Raw genomic sequence first — 19,998 nt, 5'->3', positions numbered from 1 at the left:
CTCTTGTTTAGGGTCCCGCCATGGGCCTTCGGATCAGGGACTCCTGTCCTGTGTCCTTTTTGATATAATGATATCGGTATTATTTTATCAGTTAATCCTTCTCTCCTGGTTTCAGGAGAGATGCCCAGCAGGCAGAGGAGTGGTCAGTGCACTTGTGACCCTCAAGGGTAGCAGGTGCTACCCCCTACCCCAGGCAGCTGTACTATTCCAGGAAGGTACAGAGTAGAGGGTGCACGGGCTCTGCTGGTCATCACTGCCCACGGAGCAGAGCTCGCATTTCCGTTTTGGGGGTGTGGTTCCAGTATCCCAGCTGCTTCCTTCCTGGCAGGGGTCTCAGCCCCCACCTTAGCCTTAGTGGCGGGAGCTCCAGCTTCTGGCCACAAGCAATACTCACCTCTGGCCGCTGGAGGGCGCGCAAAGCCTCGTATTTTTGTGGCTCTGGTGGCCCGATGGGGGTCAGCGTCCTTTGTGGAGGCGTGGTTGCGTCATGGTCACTCTCCCCAGAGATCTTTGGAAACCCTTGGAACCTGAGAGGGCAGCAGGGACTGGGGAAGGAGGCCAGGACCAGAGTTAGCCGAGTTCCAACCCTGCTTGGTCCACCCTCCTTGGGTGGCTCTGTGCAAGCTCTGGGCTCCCTGGGTGTCTGCCGTCGCATCAGTGCCCTTCCGCGGGCTCTCGTGTTGTGTCAAAAGACAGCCAACAAGCAGAGCTAATGAGCAGCGGGTCCCGTCGAGCTGTGTGATTCGGACTGGTTCTCTAAACTCTGGGTCTCAGTTTCCTCAGTTGTAAAACAGGGATAAGAATAGAATCTTCCACATAGGCTGGTGGGAGGTAATGAAATAATTCATGAAAAGAGTGCCTGGCATGCCCACGTGTAACAGAATGTGGCAACAGCTGTCAACGCTCCTCACTGGGTGCCCACCCTGTGCTAAACATTCTACACATTTAATTTGATCCCTCCAACATCCGGTGAGGTGTAGGCACGGTTATCATGCCCACTTTACAGATGGGGAAACTAAGGTTCAGAGAGGTGACATCACCATCACCCATCCAAGTTAATGCAGAGGTTGAGAGGCCGCAGCTTCCCACATGCTCCTATTCATGGGCTGGAAAGAACTGGATGTGTGTTGGTTGGGCGGGGGCTGGGGGGCGTATTTTCCAACTCTTAGCTGAGCTGGGAGTCTGCCAAGTTTAAGAAGGGCTGAAGGGGAGAGGAGAACACGCTTGACAGGAAGGGGAGGGGAGCGTGCTGGTGGGGGAATCTGGTCTGTCTTCCATGGGTCCTCCTGCCGCAGCCCTCCAGCTCTGCAGACAGCTGTGCTCCATCGCACCACCCAGCAGCTGGCTCAGAGGGAGGGCCTGTGCCGGGGCTGCTTTGCACCCCTTCCAGGGACCCTGTGGAGGGGGGACGGGAGTGGCTGGGCACTGACAAGCCAGTGGCAGGCTCTGTCCTGCCTCCCACTGCTGACGCTATCTCAGAGGTGTGCCCCACTTCCTGCTCAACCCTCCTGTCCCATCTGGCACCCTGGCAGACAGGACAGCCTCTGGGGTTCTGTATGGCATCGGGTGTAGCTTCAGAGAAAAACCAGTCTCCGTGGGCACCGCTCTCATGCCAGGGAAGATCCTTGGCATGTTCTTGGGTGAGCCGAGCATCCCTTAGGGTGGTGGGAGAGAGCCTCGTTCAGTGCTGGGCCAGATCCCTTCATCTGCCTGTCTTCAGGGATGGTGGGCTGGGGACTGATGGCCTCTCAGGACTTCCTCCTTCCGTACCTGGGGTGGTGGCATCTCTGGAGGAGGAAGGTCATCAGAGATCTTGGTAGAGGTGACAGAGTGCCTTGGAGTAGGCGAGAAGATGTGTGAGAAGGCAAGACTCATTTTCAATAAGTTACGGTGTCAGAAATGTCCTCAGAGACAGTCTTATTCGCAGCACCCTCCCCATTTTACAGGTGGGAAAACTGAGGCCTTGAGAAGTAGAGAGGCGCACTCAAGGTCCTTAGTTAGCTGCTAGCAGAACGAGGGCCAGGACACTCCCCACCATGTGCCACCTTCTTGGCAGGGCTCTGTGGATGCTGCCTCTTCGGGGAAGCCTCCCTGGAATTCTCCTGTGCAGAGTTGGTTCCTTCCATCTTAACAGCTCTCAAGGCCCTCTGTGCACGCCTGGCCACTTGGGCTTAGCACTTCATATGGTAACTGCTGTTTAACCCTTTGTTTTCTCCATCCAGCAGGGATTTTCTTGAGGGCAGGGTCTGTGTCTGATTTATTTCTGTCTTCACAGCACCCATTACAGGCCCTGGCATGGAGTAGGTGCTTACTAGGTGTGTGTGGAATGAATGCACAGAAGAGAGGGAAAGGGAGAGAGGAAGGGAGGGAGGGAGAAGTGGGGAGTACAGCCCCCAGAGCGGGTGGAACATAAACAGAGGCAGATGGGAACAGCTGCCATGCCACTGGGGAGGGTGAGGGGCAGAGAAAGGGGCCAAGAGCTCTCACGGAGCCAGGCGTGGCCGCCGCTGTGGCCCGTGGCTCCCGAGGGCTGAGCAGCCCCGGGCCTCTGAGCCGTTTGCCATCCCCCACCCCCTGCTGCTGACCTGCCTCCTTGCTTTCCCTCCAGGAGGCATCCCCTGGGACCTGGAGAGCCCGCCTGTGTGCCTGACTGTGGGACCTGGGCCCGTCCGCACCCTGCTGAGCCTGGAGGACACCGTGTGGGCCAGCTGTGGGCCCCGGGTCACTGTCCTGGATGCCACCAGCTTGCAAACTCAGGTACCGGCCCTGCCTTGTGGCTGGTGGGCCCAGGCCCTGGGGGGGTCATCTCCGGGCACACCCTCGCAGACCTTCTTGCATTCTACCTGGCACCGCTCTCGGCTCCCAGCCGCGTCTCAGGGATCATCAGAGTTTGCTGGGCAGCAAGAGGGGGCCAGGATCCCTGTGGGGCCCCACCCCCTGCCCCGACACGCACCCTCGGGGCTGCTGTGAGGGGGAGGCTCCCCAGCCCACTGGGCAGTGATACAGCTCCTCCGTTGTGTCTGCTGCTCCCTGTGGAGGTGGAGCTGGGGTCCCTGTGCTCCCACTGGTACCCAGGACCCAGCTGTGCTGAGGGGATAGCCAGGGTGAACGCAGCCATCCTGGGCGCTGGGCTCTTTAAACAGTGTGGACATGGAGCCTGCTAGGTCCTGCCTTGGCCCATCACAAGCACTGCTGGATCCTCAGCCCTGGGATGAGAGCCTGGCCCAGGGGCTTCTTCCCATGCCCGCGTGGCTCCCTGAATGGTATTTTGGTGAAGTTTGCCGTTATTTGATGTGTTTGGATTATCAACTTGAAATGAGCGGCCACCAGGCCCAGAGGGGAGCTGTGGGTGTGGGCTTGGGGTCAGAACAGACAGGCCCCCGCGTGCCTCCACGGCTTCTCTCGCCCGCTCTATCCTCTCTCGTACAGCCATACATCAGCTACTCAACAGCCAGGCGACTGTAAGATCCCAGGGGATTGGGGCCGGGTCCCGGATGACACTGTCCTGGTTTGGCAGATGGAGAAACTGAGGCCCAGGGAGCTGTGGGTGAGCTCTGAGACCCGGGATTGAACCTCAGGGTCTCGGCGCTAACTTTCCCATCTTTGCTGAAGCATGAGTGCAGCGTTCGGAGCTGTGCACGCCTGGCTCTGCCTTCCAGTTCCCCCACTCACCTGCGGGGGCCTTGGGGGACCCCGTCTGTGAACACGAGTTTTCCCATCTGTGAAAGGGGAACAAGCATCCTTTCCCTGCGGTCCTTTCGCCGCTGAGTGAGATAATGCTTGGCCAGTGCCAGGAAATATTTGATTAGTGGCTCTTGTGGGTGCTGGAAAGGGAGGTGGGGTGAGAGGCAGCGCCGTGGGCAGAATCAGAGGATTTGGGTTTTGAACTATAATCAACCTTTGAGGAGAAGAGGGCTGGGGGCTAAAGGTGACGCCTGGGCTGCCACCCTTGAGGGGCTGTTTGAACAGGACCAGGACCTTTGACCTCACTGGCGGGGCTGGGCCTGGACAGAGGGGGTGGGCTCTGGGAGGGGCCGGGGAGACGCCAGCAGGAAGGACACTGCTGCCTCCCCCACTCCAGTTTCTGGATTTCTTGGTCCTCTTTCTCCCAGGCAGAGCTGGAGTAGGGGCGGGGAGCCCTGAGCAGCTGTGGCCACAGACTCCCTTCCCAGCCCCTGGTTCTTGTTTGGGGGCTTCCCTGCTGCCCCGGACCCTGCCCTGTCACTTCCCTCAAGGGCCTGTCACCTTCTTGGCCTTCTGAGAGGAGGGTGAGTAGTGGGGACTGGCTCCCCAGGGCTTTTGAGGTCCCCAACTGACCTGGGTCTCAAGACATTTGTCAGGAAAAAGGATGAGGCCCCTCTGCAGCCCCTGCCCAAGCATCCCTGCATTGTCACCACGCCAGGCCCAGTGACCTCCCAGCTTTCTCGGCTGGCAGCCTGCACAGGCTCTGACTCAGCCAGCAGCCGAGCACTGGGGCCCAGCTTAGGGCAGCGGTGAGAGGGAAGCGGGCCCAGCCCTGCCCTTGGAGGGCCTCCAGTCTGATGGGGGAGACCCAACCCTGCCCTTGGAGGGCCTCCAGTCTGATGGGGGAGAGCCAGCCCTGTCCCTGGGGATCTCCAGTCTGATGGGGGAGACCCAACCCTGCCCTTAGGGGGCCTCCAGTCTGATGGGGAGACACAGCTCTGCCCTTGGGGACCTCTAGTCTGATTGGGGAGATCCAACCTGTCCTTGGGGTGCCTCCAGTCTGATGGGGGAGAGCCAGCCCTGCCCTTAGAGGGCCTCTAGTCTGATGGGGGAGACTCAGCCCTACTTTTGGGGACCTCCATTCTGATGGGGGAGATTCAGCCCTGCCCTTGGGGGGCCTCCTGTCTGTTAGGGGAGACACAGCTCTTCCCTGGGGGCCTCTAGTCTGATGGGGGAGACACAGCCTGCCCTCTGTTCCCCATATGGGAAAAGTGAGCCCAGAAACATGAAGAAGCCGAAAGCGGAGTGCGGAAGAGGTGGGAAGGAGCAGGCTTTGTGAGCTCCCTGTTGGCCAGCAGACATTCTCAATGCTGCCAGCGGGGGAAATGGGACAGGAGAGGCAGAAGGCAGCCGAGGAAAGTGGGAGGCAGGATGTGAGCTAAGAGTTGTTTTCAAGGAAGAATCTTCTAAGGAAGGATCCAGAGGCCGTAGGACCCTGAAACCACAGGCCCGTGGGAGCAAAGTGGCTACTGGTTGTTGGGGCAGGCGGTGTGGGCAGCAGGGCCTGAGGAGCTGGTGAAAGCTGGGCCCCCAGGCGGCCCCTCCCAGGGCTACGAAACTTTCCAGAGGGGGAGGAATTGGGAGGCATCATCAAAGACAGAGGCCCTGTCCCTGTCCCGGCCATGCCCACCTCGGGTCTGCTGGGCACCCCACTCCCTTGGAGGCGACTGACTTGCCGGCAGCCTGCTTCAGATTGGGGAGATCCTTGCCCTGCCAGGCTGTGCACCCTTGGACAAGGCACTGGGCCTTCCTGGGCCTCAGTCACTTCATCTGTAAAATGGGATGACAGCAGTACTGTGTAGAGTTACAAGAGGACTCAATGGGAGGGTTTATATAAAGGGCTGTTTCACACAGTGCCTGGCACATACTAAGTGTTGGATGAGCATCGGTTATTGTGGTAATTGTTTGCCTGACTTAAGTCCTTATTGCCGTATATGTGGTTTGTTTGGAAAATCAAGCTGCTCCTTTAGAGTCGGTGGTGTTGGTGGGTGTGGGGTGTGTGTCCGCATTGCAGGTCTGCTGTCCCCTCACTTTGCTGGCTGGAAGGCTTCCTTCTGCTGACAGCTGTCCTAGGAGCTTGAGACAGACGGACGAAGGGAAGGATGGGGCCCAGGCGAGGCCCTCGCTGGATTTCGACCCTCACCAGCTGCCATGCAGTCCCACCCAGGCCCTGCAGCTCAACTCCAGCCCCACTGTCCCTTGGGCCAATCGGCCACGAGGCTCCAGCGTGAGGCTGCGATGATTTAAGATTAGTTCTGGACCAGCTGTCCTTAAGAAGGGGATCAATATGACCTTTGCCCTGCTGTGCATACCTGGAAGGCGTCGGGAGGGCACTGGGTGGAAACAGCTTGGATGGAGGAAGGGGTGGTGGAGGAGACTCTGCAGAAGGGCGGGAGGGAGCCTGGCCCGCCCCCCCGCCCCCCCGCGCCCCCCCCCCGCCCCCTGTCTGCAGCCAGGGAAATTGAAAAGTTTGTGCATGGCGCGATGCGGCGGCTCGCCTTCAGTACACACAATCCTTTGCACAGTAACGAGACGATCGCCATGCATATCTTTTTTTTTTTTTGAGGTACGCGGGCCTCTCACTGCTGTGGCCTCTCCCGTCGCGGAGCACAGGCTCCGGACGCGCAGGCTCAGCGGCCATGGCTCACGGGCCTAACCGCTCCGCGGCATGTAGGATCCTCCCAGACCGGGGCATGAACCCGCGTCCCCTGCATCGGCAGGCGGACTCTCAACCACTGCGCCACCAGGGAAGCCCTTGTCATGCATGTTTAATAAAACCTCACTTCACTGCTGCTTGGGAAAGAGGAAGCCTTCTCTGTGCCGGGGCTCTGGGAACTGCTCTGTCTCGCTGCTGCTAATGATCGCCGGAACCAGCCGGCAGCTCCACGCTCGGCTTGGTGGCCAGACGACCCGAGGAGCGGCCTGTAGGCTGGGCTGCTGTCCAGGCAGCTGTGGTCCTGAAGGGGTGCCGAGGGCTCAGCACACGTCCTGCAGCGGCAGCGTGCCTCAGCTCAGACGAGAGGCATTGCTTAGTGGCAGCAATGTGCTAGACTCTCCCCCGGGGCTGAGAACCTCTGTGGGGACTGGAGCGCCTCGGAGCTGCCTAAGGCTCCACGCCAGGGGCCCAGGAGTGTCCTGTCAGCCCAAGTGTGGTCGCGTGGCTCTGGCCCAAGTGCACAGACATTGAGTGTTCATCCCGGGATCGTGTCAACTCTAAGGTCCTTTCCCTTGCTCCTCCCACCCTCCAGGAAGTAATAATAACCATCATGTATCGAGTGTGTAGTGCAGACCAGGCATGAGGTTAAGTGCTCTACATGTATTAGCTCGTTTAATCCTCAAACCACCCTGTGAGATGGGTACTAGTGTTATTTCACTTTACAGATGAGGAAATAAGAGTCCCAGAGAGGTTAAGTGACTTGCCCAAAGTCACACAGCCAGAAGGAGGCAGAGTTGGGATCTGAACTCAGGCCTCCGACTGAGTTCTGAACTGAGGCATCTTAACTGCCGTGTTGGCTGCCTGGGTGGGCAGAGGCTCGGTCTCCTTTGAGCTGCATTGTCCCCCTGCAGCTTCTGTCCTGTCCTGTATCACTCTCGGGCTGTGTTATTGTTTAAGTGCCTGCCTTTTCCACCAGCACATCTTCTGGGCCAAGGATTGCACCCTGTTCATTTGCCCATGTCTGTCTGGCTCACGTAGCTCACGTAGCAGGTATTTACTCTAAGTAGATAGTAAATGGTCGCGGTGGACAGACGGAAGGTGGTGTCCTGATTTGCAGGCCTTTTGTGCAGGGTGTTGAGGGGGGTGGGCACAAGTGAGACCTGCTCTTAGCTCTTCAGGAGCTCGGAGTCCAGTATGAGGAGCAGACCCAGGACGGTCAGTGCCAGCCAAGTGGGAGGAAAGCTGTGGGGTGCGGCGTGGGGGCAGGCCCAGGCCTGGTGGGAACCCAGGGGAGGCGCGAGGGGTTCCAGACACGTGGAGGAGGGACAGGACAGGGGAGGTTTTCAGAGGTCAGGATCCCTGAGCTGGGCGGGGCAGGTGAGTCAGCTGTGATGCTGAAGGGGGAGGGGAGGCGGGGAGGATGCCCTGAGCAGAGAGAGCACTGAGGGCCAGGCCTGAGCAGAGCCAGCCCCGTGCTGTGTGGGATGGGGGTGGGCGGCTCCCCGGGAGGAGTCTCTGAGCAGCCGTCTCCATTAGGCCCACTTGGCCTCTGCCGGCAGCCCCTGACCTTGCTGAGCCCGTCCTGCGGAGCCGGTGCCGCGGTCTGTCTCTGGGCTTGATGCTTGCCCGCCAACTGCTTATTCAGCTCCTTGATCCCAGCAGAGGCAGCAGCGAGGCCTGTTCAATAATAATGTAGCTCACCAGGGCCTGTGTCAACACCGCATCCTCCATGTTCATTATCTGGATCGCCACCTTCAAAGTCTAATCCAGTTGTCTGGAGTTCATTTTAACTGATCGCTGGAGGGGAAGTCGGCTATGGGATGACTGTTGCATCTTAATTAAAAAAAAATGAATTAGCGACAGGCCAACAGGAGGCCTTCGGCTTGTGGGGTGCACTCTGCCGAGTCGGCCTGGCCAGGGCACCGGGGCAAGGCTGCTCCCCAGCACAGCGTGTGCTGTGATCTCCGCCACCCCGGCTTAGGGGCGGGGGGCAGTAGCAACAGGGAGGGGTGCTGGAGAAGGGGCTGGGCTGCGAGTGTGCTTTATGCGATTGGATCCTCGCGTCGCCGCAGGGGTCAGCTGGGCCCATTGTTCAGATGGGGATACCAGCTAGAAAGCAGCCCCTTGACTTGTGGTCTGTGACCTCTGCTCCCCAGCCCCGCTGGCCCCTCTGTTGGCCTCTGAACATGCCGGGCTTCTTCCCACCACTAGGCCTTTGCCTCTGCTGTCCCCCTGCCTGGGGCAGGGCCACTGTGCCCACAGCTTGTCCCTCGGGCAGCTGCTTCTCATCCCCCAGTCTTGGCTCAGCTGCCGTGGCCTCAGTGGGGCCTGCCCTGGCGGCTCCATCAGAGTCACCTCCACCCCCAGTCAGGGTCTTGACACGTCAGTGGCTTTATTGTCATCAGAGCGTTGGTCACTGTCTGAAATTGTCTCCAGGACTGTTGTTGTCCCTCTGCACCCACCCGGCCATAAACAGATGAAAACGGGACCTGGTCTGTTTTGTTCACCAGCACATCCCAGGGCTGGGCGCTGCACCAGCTTCTCAGCCGGTGCTGGTGGGAGCGTGCAGGGACCCCCTCCTCTGTTGGGTGGGTTGAGATGGGGGCTGGCTGCTGCCTTACATGTTTGAAAATCTGGGCGGGAGGAGGTTTGGGGCCCTGGTGCCAGATGGAGAAGTGCCTTGGAGGAAGCGGGCCAGGAGGCTACACCAGAAAAGAGGTGGGAAGGAATTTGGGGAAAGGGCTGGTCAGAGGGTCTTGAGGCTGGGAGGGGTGGGTCCTACTCGATAGCAGCCACCACCGCTGGGCAGAGGGACTCGGCAGGTGGGACAGATGCGGGTAGGACAGCTGTGTCACACGAGGGCCCAGGTCCCACCTCTGACTCGCCCCTGCGCCGGCCTTGAGGCGTTTCCAAGGCAACCCCCTTTCTTCCCAGAACCTCCTGGGTGTGATTGCAGAAGTACAGGCCTGGGGCCAAGGCTCCCCCAGCCCCGCCTGGAAAGTGCCGGAACACAGGGCAAGATACGTCCGGCTTGGGCCGTGGGCCCGGCTCCCACTCCACAGGGCTGTTGTGAGGGTTAATCGGGTCAGCTGTTTCTCATTGGGCCCCGGCGCCCCACCCACCCTGGAGAAGCCTGTCTGGCCCCTCATCCATGTGCACTGGGTCACAGCACCGGCACTGGGCCCTTCTCCACAGCACTTGCCACGATTATCAGATTCGCCAGATCGAGGCCCTGTAGGGCAGGACCGTGCCTGGCGGGCTCCCAGCACATTCCTGGTGCCAAGACCAGGCTGATGTATAGTGGGTGCTCAGTGAAAGGTTGTGGCGAGAAAAGAAGTTTCCATCAGGGAAGTGGGCTCTGTCTGTGGTGGATCTAAGCGTGTAAGGAGCATGTGGCCAGGGTGGGCAGAAGAGCTGACCAGCTCCAGAGCTCGGTGCTGAGCACGGGTGCTTTCCCAAGTGCGTGTTGTCAATAGTCCCGCCTTGTAGGGGTTCCAGCATCGTCTGCCCCGACTGCTCCGTCCCCTGCCACCACCCCGGTGCCTGGGTGCTGGCTTCTGATACCGGAACTCACGCTTTTTGTCATTAAGCACGCCAGAGAAGAAACTTCTCTGGTTCCCTGGACGCCAACAGACCCCAGATAGCCCCCTGCCCGTCCCAAGCACACCCGCCCTCCCCAGCCTTAATTTTCACGTTTAGTGCCCAAACTTAGTTTGCATGTGTTAGCTGTTGTAACTCTATCATAACAGTGTGACGTGGCATGAATAATGCATCACTGGCCTGTATTAGTTTTCTGTCTCCTATCTTATTTATGACACGAAACAGGTGGGAATTTGCAAAAGCGAAATCCAGGCGCAGGGATTCTTGGGTAATGGTATGCAAATTGGTGTGAGCGTGGGAAGATGCACCAAGTCCTCGGGCGTCCAGGGAGACTCCAAGGCCCAGAGCCCTGGTGTTCAGGTCACCCAAGCTTGTGGATCAGGAGTCATGACACTCCATGGAGTCAGCTCAGTTCAGCAGTTTTCTCTGAATTTTTTTCAGTGTGTGTGTCATTTTTATTGTTGTCATCCTGTTTTTCTTTCTTTAATTAAAAGTTGGCAGGTGAAACTCGAGAACTCGACTTTCTAAAGGTTGTGGAGACTTCCCAGGAGGAAAGTAACAAGTTCCAAAGGAGTGCAAGTGTTTTCTAGTAGCCTGAAGAATTGAGGTTAGATGTTCAGAAGGTCTTCCTTTCAGGAAGCTTATGAAGGATAGAATGTGGGGGGTGGATTTGGGGATCCCGTGGGGCTCCTTTCCTGGGGGGGGCACCGATGGGTCAGAAGTGGTCCAGGGCCATGGTTGCTGCCTCTGCTCTGGGGTCTGGGGGTTGTGGGGACATATCTCAAGGGACGTCCTGTGGGACTTGGGTGGCTAAGGGGCTGGGCTCCAGGCTTCCTCTCTCCTCACCAAGAAGAGCTCAGGGCTTTCTTGTCTCTGATGTTTGGTTTCCCCCCGTCCTGGAAGATTTAGGTTGATGAAAGGATTTCACGGTTAAAGAAAAAATTGTTTGAAGCTGTCGGCTCAGGGAACAGGTTCTGTGAAACCATGGAGGAGAAAAGGGAGACGGTAGAGGGAAGGCAGATGGGAGGGGACGTTGGAGAGAGAACAGACTGGGACTGGAGATGGGGCAGGGGCAGACGATGGCGCTGGGGGTGAGGTGTGGGGAGTGGGCAGTCCTCTGTCTTCTGAGCCTCTGTCCCCCAGCATCTCTGGCTGTCAGTCTGTCCTCCCCTCCACCATGGTTACTCTCCCCTCTGAGCCCTGCTGCAGGATTAGGGATGGGGACACCATAGCAGCAGTTGTCCAATCCCCTGGGGCTTGGCAAAAACACAGAGAGCCACGGACGGACCCACGGAATGTCAGGCCTTGGGCTGGGCCTTAATACAGTGGAGGCTGGGAGGGGTCACACCGGGAGAGGTTTAGGCCAGTGCCCGGTGCTTAGGGTGCACGCGGTGGTTATGTCATGGCCTTTGCAAGCCTGGCCGCTGGGCTGGGGGAGGGTCTGCCTGGTGGGAACCTTGAGACGCATTGCCGGCTGCCCCTGCTGTGGTCTGAGCAGACTCAGCTGATGGTCAGTGTGGGCCCGGGAGCCAGGTTGGTTGGTTTCGACCCCCAGCTCCACCACCTATTGCCTCAGTTTACCCACCTATAAAATGGGGATAATTACAGAACCTACCTCAGGACTAAGCGGCGTGATGTACGTAAAACTCCCAGGGCTCTCTGCCCGGTGAGGAGTCAGCAGGGCGGGCAGGTGTCAGCCGCTGTTTTATGGTGACTACAGGACCTGCTCAGGATCACAGGGACCCCTCTCCCCCAGTAGGTGGTGGAGCCCAGATCTCAGGGTGCTTGTGACTCCAGTGCCCGTGTTCACGAGCACATGTGCATGTGAGTGCACATGGGCCGTGCACACGAGAGGGAGGGAAATAGGCCGAGTGTATTAATGTCATACAGGTCCTTGCCTGTGATCTGAGAGTGCTGATGGACCCTGTCGGGACCTGAGGGCCTGGGTCAAGCCTGGAATCAGTCCCCCCTCTCCGTTATCCCCTGGCCCCATCCCCAGCTCCCACCCGCTCTGGACAGTCACCCTGATCTCTCACATGGCTGCCACAGCTCCCCAGCGCCTTGGGTGTGGATCTGCGCCTGGTCCGAGAGGTGGCCCTCCGCAGAGCCTTTCACTCGTGCCCTGAGCGGGATGGCAGGGAAGACGCCTTGGCCAAGCCTGCTCACCTCTGCTGCTGAGCCCAAGGGGAATCTGGAGTCCAGGCCGTCACGAGGCAGGAGGCCCCCCTCTGGTTAAGCAGGTGCCACAGGTGCTGAGCAGATTCCGTGTGAAGGGGTGGGGGCCATGGAGGGCTGGGTGGGTGCCTGGAGTTGCACCACACAGGCTCGCTCGGGGCAGGGTCGGCAGGTGTAATGCCATCTGCCCCTTGGAGCTGGAAAGCAATGCTGAGCCACCACGGGGGTTCTTTCTAGAGCAAAGCTCCATCACACCTGACCCTGCTTCAGCCTGACCACCCAGGCTGCCTCTTCCCTGGCTCTTCCAGCCCCCAGCTCAGGTGTTGCACTGGCTGGGGCTCCAGTCCTTGTGCAGGGCCCTGGGCTCCAGCAGCGGCCCCCACCCCCATGGACCTGCCGCTCTGGTGTGGGTGTGGTCACAGGGCTGACAGAGACCCCCCCCCCTCATGAGTTAACGCTTATCGAGACTCACCTAGAGGCTGGTCCAAGCTCTTTGTGAGTAGCGACCCGTATAACCTTCACAACAGTTTTATGCCGGTGGTCACCTCATTACCCCCCCTTTTAAAGTTGAGGAAACCGAGGCAGGAAGTGGTGGAACTGGGACCCAGACCCTGATGGTCTGGTCCTGAGCCCATGGCCTCAATACCTCTCGAAAGCAGGAGGCAGGTGACAAGATGACCTCAGGCCACAGTGATGTCACACCGAAGGTGAGCCAGGCAGCCAAGCTCGGCCCCACTACTTCCAGGACAGGCCACTCCCCTTCTGAGTCTCGGTTTCCTCATCTGACCAGAGGCTCCGCAGTCCCACCAAAGCTCGGGGCCGGCGGGGGCTCCCAGAGTGGAGCTGAGCTGTGGTGAGCGCAGCCCAGATGCACACAGGTGCCGAGCTACACGTCCCCGGCTCTTCTGCTTGGTCTTCACCGGGGTCCCTGTGGTGCTGGAAAGGGACAGGCACCAGGCAGACCCCGGTGCAGCCCGGCACCTGCTAGTCCAGAGCAAGGCTGGAGCAGACCCACAGCCAGGGTGCTCGGTGGCCCCAGGTGGCCGGCAGTCCGGCTCCCTCCTCAGGTGTCTGCACTGCATGTGCTGGCTTGTATAACTGAAGAAAACAGAAGGAAATTAAATAGGACTAATGAGGAGAATATCTATAGCCCACACTTTGAGATGTTTTTCAGCCAGATGCACAGGTGGATGTCAGTTTGGTTTAGTTTTTTTTGGTTGGTTGCTTTGTTTTCTTTTCCACTGTAGTTTATTACGGGATATTGAAGTTTTGTTTTCAAAGACAAAACGTTGGTGTGGCCACAGCAGGACAACCATCCCTGCAGTGGCGGTTTCTGTGGGCCTTGCTCTGGGTGTGGTGGGTGGCAAGGAGGGTCTGTGCCCACCTCCTTAAGTGCCTAGTGATAAAGAAGCTTCAGTGCAGGAATTTTAAACTTGGCGGCGGGGGGCAAGAGTGGTTTACAGACTCTTTTGAGATGTTGGCAAAAACTGTTGATCATCTTTCTAGAAAAATGCACCAAACACACCAAATTTTGCACAATCAATTCCAAAATGGGTTGTTGAAGACAAGTTTGGGACCGGCTATCACTCTTAGGGCAGAGACGTCATCCTTCCCTCTGTCCCTTCTAGGTTCCCGGGGTGGCCCTGAGCCAGGAGAGCCCAGCACCCAATTAAGTCTCTTGCTAGACAAGAATGGCCTCACCCCCACTTTACAGATGAGTAAACTGAGACCCAGAGGTGTTAACTGACTTGCTGGTAAGAGGTAGAGGTGGATGCCACATCTTAAGCCTCCCCGCTGGCACACCATCCCCTTGGCCTTGACCAGGTCCGATTCTGAAGGCAGAGTGTTAAGCTTTGGACGGAGCCCCACGAAGATGTCTGTCCATGGCTGAGAGGTCACATGTAGGCTTTGGAGTCCCATTAGGGTGACCAACTGTCCCGTTTCGTCCAGACAAGGAGTTGGACTTCCAGTGCTACAACTGGGGTCTCTCTGGGCAAACTGGGACGAGTGGGTCACTCTAAGCTGGAATCCTGGCTTTCCCCCCATTTTCCAAGCACAGTGACTTTGTGAACGGCACTCAGCCTCTCAATTTGTTTTCTCAGCTGTAAAATGTTGGTAAGAATAAGATAGATAAGGGAAGGGAGTTGTGTCCTAATTGTCTTTAAAAGACTGCCTCTGCCTGCCCAGTGCAGCGGCTTGGAGCATGACCTCTGCGTCTCAATCCTCAGCCTGTCCCCTGGCTGGCAGAGTGACCCCACGCCGCTTTCTCGAAGCGTCGGCATCCTGCCTGTTAGGTGAGGATGGAAGGGTGGTGTCTTCATCCCAGGTTGCAGGGATACTAAGCGGAGCCAGAGCTGGCAAAGTGCTGGTGAGCGCTCCGTGGATGGTCTCTTGGCCCATGACCGGGCCTCCCAGGCCAGCTCGTTGTGGTGACCGAGCAGCGAGTAGGAGGCAAGAGCCCCTTCACGCCCACACCCTGCTGGGGAGCTTGGCATGAAGGTGTCGGGGGCAAGCCTGGAGCTTGGAGTCCACAGGTCAGGCCCACACCCCAACTCTGCCCCTGTCTGGCGGGTCACCTGGGCTCATCGTGTCCCCTTCTGAGCTCTTTCCCTCTTCTTTCGTGAAGGCCTCTGGGAAGATGAAATACCAGATGTGGCATGGCCTGGCACACAGTAGGTGCCCAGCGAGCAGTAGCCTCCTGACGTTTCCTTGGCAGCCCCTGGCCCCCGAAGGCCCCAGCATCCCTTCCCGGCTCCGTGGCGTTATCGCAGCTCTAATGACTTTGAGTGCTGAGCTGCTCACGCCAGGAATTTATGGAAACCAGGCCCAGAAGCATCACCTGGAGGCACATAAATATTGTAAGACTGAGGCTGGGCTGTGTCAGCACTACTTGGGGTGGGATTACTCACCTGAGACCCTCTGAGCAAATGTCTGCCGCAGGGCTGCTGTGAGGCTGCTGGGAGAGGGCGAAGGGGACGGGGCTTCGTGGGCAGCTGCAGGACGCTGCCTTGTCCCTGCTCCCCGACCCGCTTCTGCCCACAGCCGCGTGCGTGGGGCGCTCACGGTGTGCTGGCCCCGTCCCATGAACTGCCCAGCTCCCCGTAAGGCAGGTTCTCCTTGTATCTCCGTTGGCAGATGAGAGAGGAGACCCAGTGACCCTGCCAGAGATGAGCTGGGAGCCGGGAGTCAGGCCCGGGCCCTCCCCTCCAGCGACCAACCATTTTTTTTTTTTTTTTTTTTTTTTTTTTTGCGGTATGAGGGCCTCTCACTGTTGTGGCCTCTCCCGTTGCGGAGCACAGGCTCCAGACGCGCAGGCTCAGCGGCCATGGCTCACGGGCCCAGCCGCTTCGCGGCATGTGGGATCTTCCCGGACCGGGGCGCGAACCCGCGTCCCCTGCATCGGCAGGTGGACTCCCAACCACTGCGCCACCAGGGAAGCCCCAACCTTTTTTTTTCAAAAATAACTTTACTCCCCTGACTCCCAACTTTTTAATTTAAAATATTTCAAACTACAGGAGGTTGAAAGAATAGTACAATGAATGCACAAATTGTCTTCACCTAGTAAACCAACTGTTAACATTTTACCATAATTTTCTTCCCATATTATACATATACACACACACCTTTTGGGGCTAACTCACTTAAAAGCTAGTTGCAGACATCATTGCCCTTCATACGTAAATACTTCAGCTGGGCTCCCTTATATAACCTCAGTAGCATTATCGTGCCCATCAATCTACCGACCATAGGCCCGTTTTCCCAGTTGTCTTCAAAATATAGCTACTGCCCATTGCCACCTCCGGCATCCAGCTGGGAACACATGTTGCATTTGGTTGTCATGTTTCTTTTGTCTCCTTTTAATCTAGAATAATTCCTCTCCTTTTTTTTTTTTTTTTTTTTGCTCTCCATGATAGTGACTTTTTTGAGAGATCCAAGCCAGTGTCTTTTCATAGGTCCCACCAGCTGGAATTGCCCCATTGTTTCCTCCTGATGCGATTGGAGTATTTGGCCAGATTCGGTGTAGGAAGCCATGCCTTCCTATCGAATCCCTGGGGAGGCGGGAAATGCAGGCTGGTCCCATCCTTCATCACTTGGTTAAGGTGGGGGTCTGCCAGGTCTCCCCATCGTAAAGGTACCAGTTTTCCTTTGTAATTACTGTGGGGGATTCTTGGAAAATGGGAGAATACCCTGTTCCTCAGTGAATTTTCACTACGAACTTTATTTAAAGAGGAGTTTCCTCCCCTCCCACTTAACCCTCCTCCTTTATTACTGCTGCAAATTCAAAGAGTATTTTTAAAATCCAGTGTGCTATCATCCAGGACCATTGTTATTACTTTTGATGTTCAAATTGTCCCCGATTTGCACACCAGGGGCCCCTTTGTGCTGGGTTCTGGGTCCTGTGGACACTTCCTCATCATTCTTGAGCACTTCCTTGCTTGTCTGCCTCTAGAGAAGCTCTAGGCTCATCTGGTACTTACCCTGCTCTAATCAGCCATTTCTCCAGGGTTCCCTTTCGTGGGGAATGGTGTTTAGAAATCAAGAAGTGGTGTGCTCCCTGCTGCCGGGGTGTCATTGCTTCCAGACACTTTCAGTGGACAGAGCCAGGAGAAAAATCTCAAGTTCATACCGATACCTCTAATTCAAGTCCAAGGTCATAGAGCTCTACCCTAACTTCTCACTCTACACTTGACTCTTGCTGTTTACCCTGGTTCCCAATAATAACATCAGGGTACTTCAGTCACACTGTGTAGTGTCAGAATCACTGTGCCTGTTCCATTACCACCACCAAGTTTACTAAGTAAAGTTCAGGATTTTTTCTGTGGATCTTTTTGTCCTTAAACAAGGACCAAGGTTGTGTAGTGAGTTCCCAACCTACTTGAATGGATTCTTTTCTATGTGGGTGTGACCATGTTCCAATAAAACTAGATTCACCGAAACCGGCGGCAGGCTGGTGTAGCCTGAGGGCCATTGTGTGCACACCTCTCGTCCAGACTACCATCCTAACAGAGCAGCTCCTGGTGCAAGGTAAGCAGCCGGTAAATAGCCGTGCCTGGACCATAGGGGCCGAGTGGGCAGGAAGTATCAGGCCTTCTGGGGCTCAGAGGAGGGGCGTGACTGGGCTGGTTGTGCAGGGGGGCAGGGGGCCTTCTTCAGGGACACGGGGTAAAGGCCTCTTAGATGGTAAGGTGGTCCTCCCACTCCTGGGCCCCCCAGGCTGGCCAGGTTTTAGAGGAGGGGTCCAGAGGTGAGAATGGGGAGCCATGGCCTGGAATTGGGGTGCCAGGTGGGCAGTGTTTCACCTGATCCTGGTTGGGAGGAGAGGAGAGCTTGATAAGCTGATAGCCTCCCCGGCTCTGGGCAGGCAAACACCCCATGTTTGGAAAACAAAATGAGATGTATGCTTGTCAGCTCCGAACCCAGTGTCAGCCAGGGCTGGGCCTCACTGCCGCCTGCTCCCACCCAGGGGTGCTGTGCTCAGCTCCCTCCGCCCTCCTGGGGGACCCACAATGCCAGGGTGCCACCTACCCCTGCCCTGCGTGCCCAGGAGGCCCAGCCCCAGTGCCCCAGACCCGGCTTCCTCCAGCAGGCTCCTGGTGTGGGGAGGGGTCCTGGCAGCCCAGGAATAACTGAGGAGTGAGGGGCGGAGGCTGGAGCTGCCCCTGTTCACACCTATCCCTGCCCTCACCCCCACTCGCCTTACCATTGGACTTGGCAGCTTTGCACCGGCCTTGGGCAAAGCCCTTTGGGCCTGGAGACAGACGTGTTATGCCTCTGGAGAAATGAGCCTGGATGTCCTCTGCTGACTTTTATTTTTTGCGGTACGCGGGCCTCTCACTGTTGTGGCCTCTCCCGTCGCGGAGCACAGGCTCCGGACGTGCAGGCTCAGCGGCCATGGCTCATGGGCCCAGCCGCTCCACGGCATGTGGGATCCTCCCGGACCGGGGCACGAACCCGCGTCCCCTGCATCGGCAGGCGGACTCTCGACCGCTGCGCCGCCAGGGAAGCCCTGAGTTCTCTTCTAATGAGAGTCTGGCGGCAGCACGCAGGTTCAGGTGCAGCTTTCCGTGGGCCCAGGTCTCTTGGTTGTAGTGCGGTTTGGCTTTTCCGGAGGCAGGAAATGCTTCTGACGTTCCTTCGGGAGCCGGGCAGGAGTCTGTTGCACGTGCGTGAGCCTGCGCACGTCTTCCTGTTGGTTACTATGTGTCTGTGCTTTCATGTGCAAATACGTGCGTGCCGGTGTTTGGAAAAGTCTGCAGACAAGCACGTTGGGTGCCCCTCCCATCCCACTGCCCCATCCGTTCAGCCATCTGCTCGTTGACGGCGGGCATTGCGAGACTGCGGATCCGGCCTCAGGGTCTCATCTGTGATGGGGGTTGGTGGTTCCTCGGCTGGACTCTCCCAGCAAGGACCCCCTCGGGGGGGTGTCCTGTTGTAACCATGGGCTCGGCCTGGGTCTGAGCCTTTAGGAAAGCTGAATGCAGGCTGGTGCAGGAAGATAACCACCCCTCACCCCCAACAGCGGTTTCTTTCCTTGAAGGAGAGCTCCTCTCCGGAAAGGAGCTGCCGGCCAGCACTGCCAGGGCAGTGGGCAGTAGACTGCGGAGCAAAAGGCCAGAGACTTGGACGTTCCCCGCCTTGCCCTGCGCTGCACGGACTGAGCCCGGCTTTGTGGAGGCTGTGAGGGGGTCAGGCCTCTTCTCACATCCCAGGGCTGCCTGGCTGAGCCTCCAGCGCCCGGGCCTTCACCGGGGCACAGGAGGGGAGCCAAGGAAGGAGCAACAGAGACACCCCCCCAGGAGGCCCTATCTGAGCCCCCAGTCTGAGGGAGGAAATCGCTCCCTGCCCTCTGAGTGTGCCCGGCCTGATACGCGACCCCCTCCTCACCACTGGAGCGCCCACTTTGAAGGAGATGAGGCACTCCTGCCCCAGAGGGAGCTGCAGCTTCTGCTCGAGGGGCCCCCCCATCAGGGGTTAGCTGCGCGCTGGGACCCTGCCTCCCAAGAGCAGCCTGGGGCCCTTCCTCTGGGACCCTGCTTTTTCCTGCCCCCCCCCCAGCCCGTCCGTCAGGCCACCCCACCTGGACCGCAGAGCTCAGCCTGCAGGGACTGGCTCAGAAAAAGCCATTTCATCAGCCGTCTCACAGCCTTGCCCTCCACGGGGCCCCGTGTTCTCTTTTTTTTTTTTTAATTTATTTATTTTTGGCTGCGTTGGGTCTTCGTTGCTGTGCGCGGACTTTCCCCAGTTGCGGCGGGCGGGGTCTACTCTTCCTTACGGTGTGCGGACTTCTCACTGCGGTGGCTTCTCTTGTCGCGGAGCATGGGCTCTAGGCGCACAGGCTTCAGTAGTTGCAGCATATGGGCTCAGTAGTTGTGGCGCACGGACTCTAGAGCGCAGGCTCAGTAGTTGTGGCGCATGGGCTTAGTGGCTCCACGGCATGTAGGATCTTCCTAGACCAAGGCTCGAACCCTTGTCCCCTGCATTGGCAGGCGGGTTCTTAACCACTGCACCACCAGGGATGCCTGGGCCCCGTGTTCTGATCGGGAGTGAGCACTGAGTTCATTGGCTTGGCTCCCCATGGAGAGCCCCCTGCCCCAGCTTCTTTATCTCGGTGGGAAACCTCCAGTGATTTGAACGGGGATGGATTTGGGGTTGAGCTGGGACTGGTGTGACAGCGGCAAAAGAAACCGAGTCCTTTTATTGCCACTTGTCACTGGCTAAGCCCATGCGAGGCCCAGAATTCCAGCCCGCTGCCACACAGCCCTCGAACTGAACTTCTTTCAAAGGTAAACCTGAACTTGTCACTTACCAGGCTCAGCCCCCTC

The 19,998-nt window shown here is 57.9% G+C and overlaps 1 protein-coding gene across 16 annotated transcripts in view; it reads left to right on the top strand.

Moving 5' to 3' along the window:
- ARHGEF10L (Rho guanine nucleotide exchange factor 10 like) overlaps positions 1-19,998 on the top strand; it is a 139,399-nt gene that overhangs the window by 106,799 nt on the left and 12,602 nt on the right. For 8 of the 16 annotated variants that reach the window (XR_016388797.1, XM_089900138.1, XM_089900115.1 and 5 more), the window contains one exon: positions 2,609-2,757. The exons of 2 other annotated variants lie outside the window; for them this stretch is intronic. Coding sequence is in view for 13 of the 14 variants with exons in the window: in XM_089900138.1 (XP_089756264.1) it covers positions 2,609-2,757 (149 nt within the window). In the remaining variant the exon portion in view is untranslated. Of the gene's footprint in view, positions 1-2,608; positions 7,533-14,801; positions 15,034-17,101; positions 17,201-19,998 lie in introns of those variants that run through there. 6 more of the 16 variants (XM_089900123.1, XM_089900125.1, XM_089900126.1 and 3 more) reach the window with 4 other exon arrangements.

Source organism: Delphinapterus leucas, chromosome 1 (genome assembly GCF_059928025.1).
Source record: "Delphinapterus leucas isolate spDelLeu-1000000601 "Yukka" chromosome 1, BTC_Dleu_Yukka2, whole genome shotgun sequence".
NCBI classification, from domain to species: Eukaryota; Metazoa; Chordata; class Mammalia; order Artiodactyla; family Monodontidae; genus Delphinapterus; species Delphinapterus leucas.
Note: the sequence above shows the minus strand (reverse complement) of the source record. Positions and strands in the feature narration are given on the sequence as shown.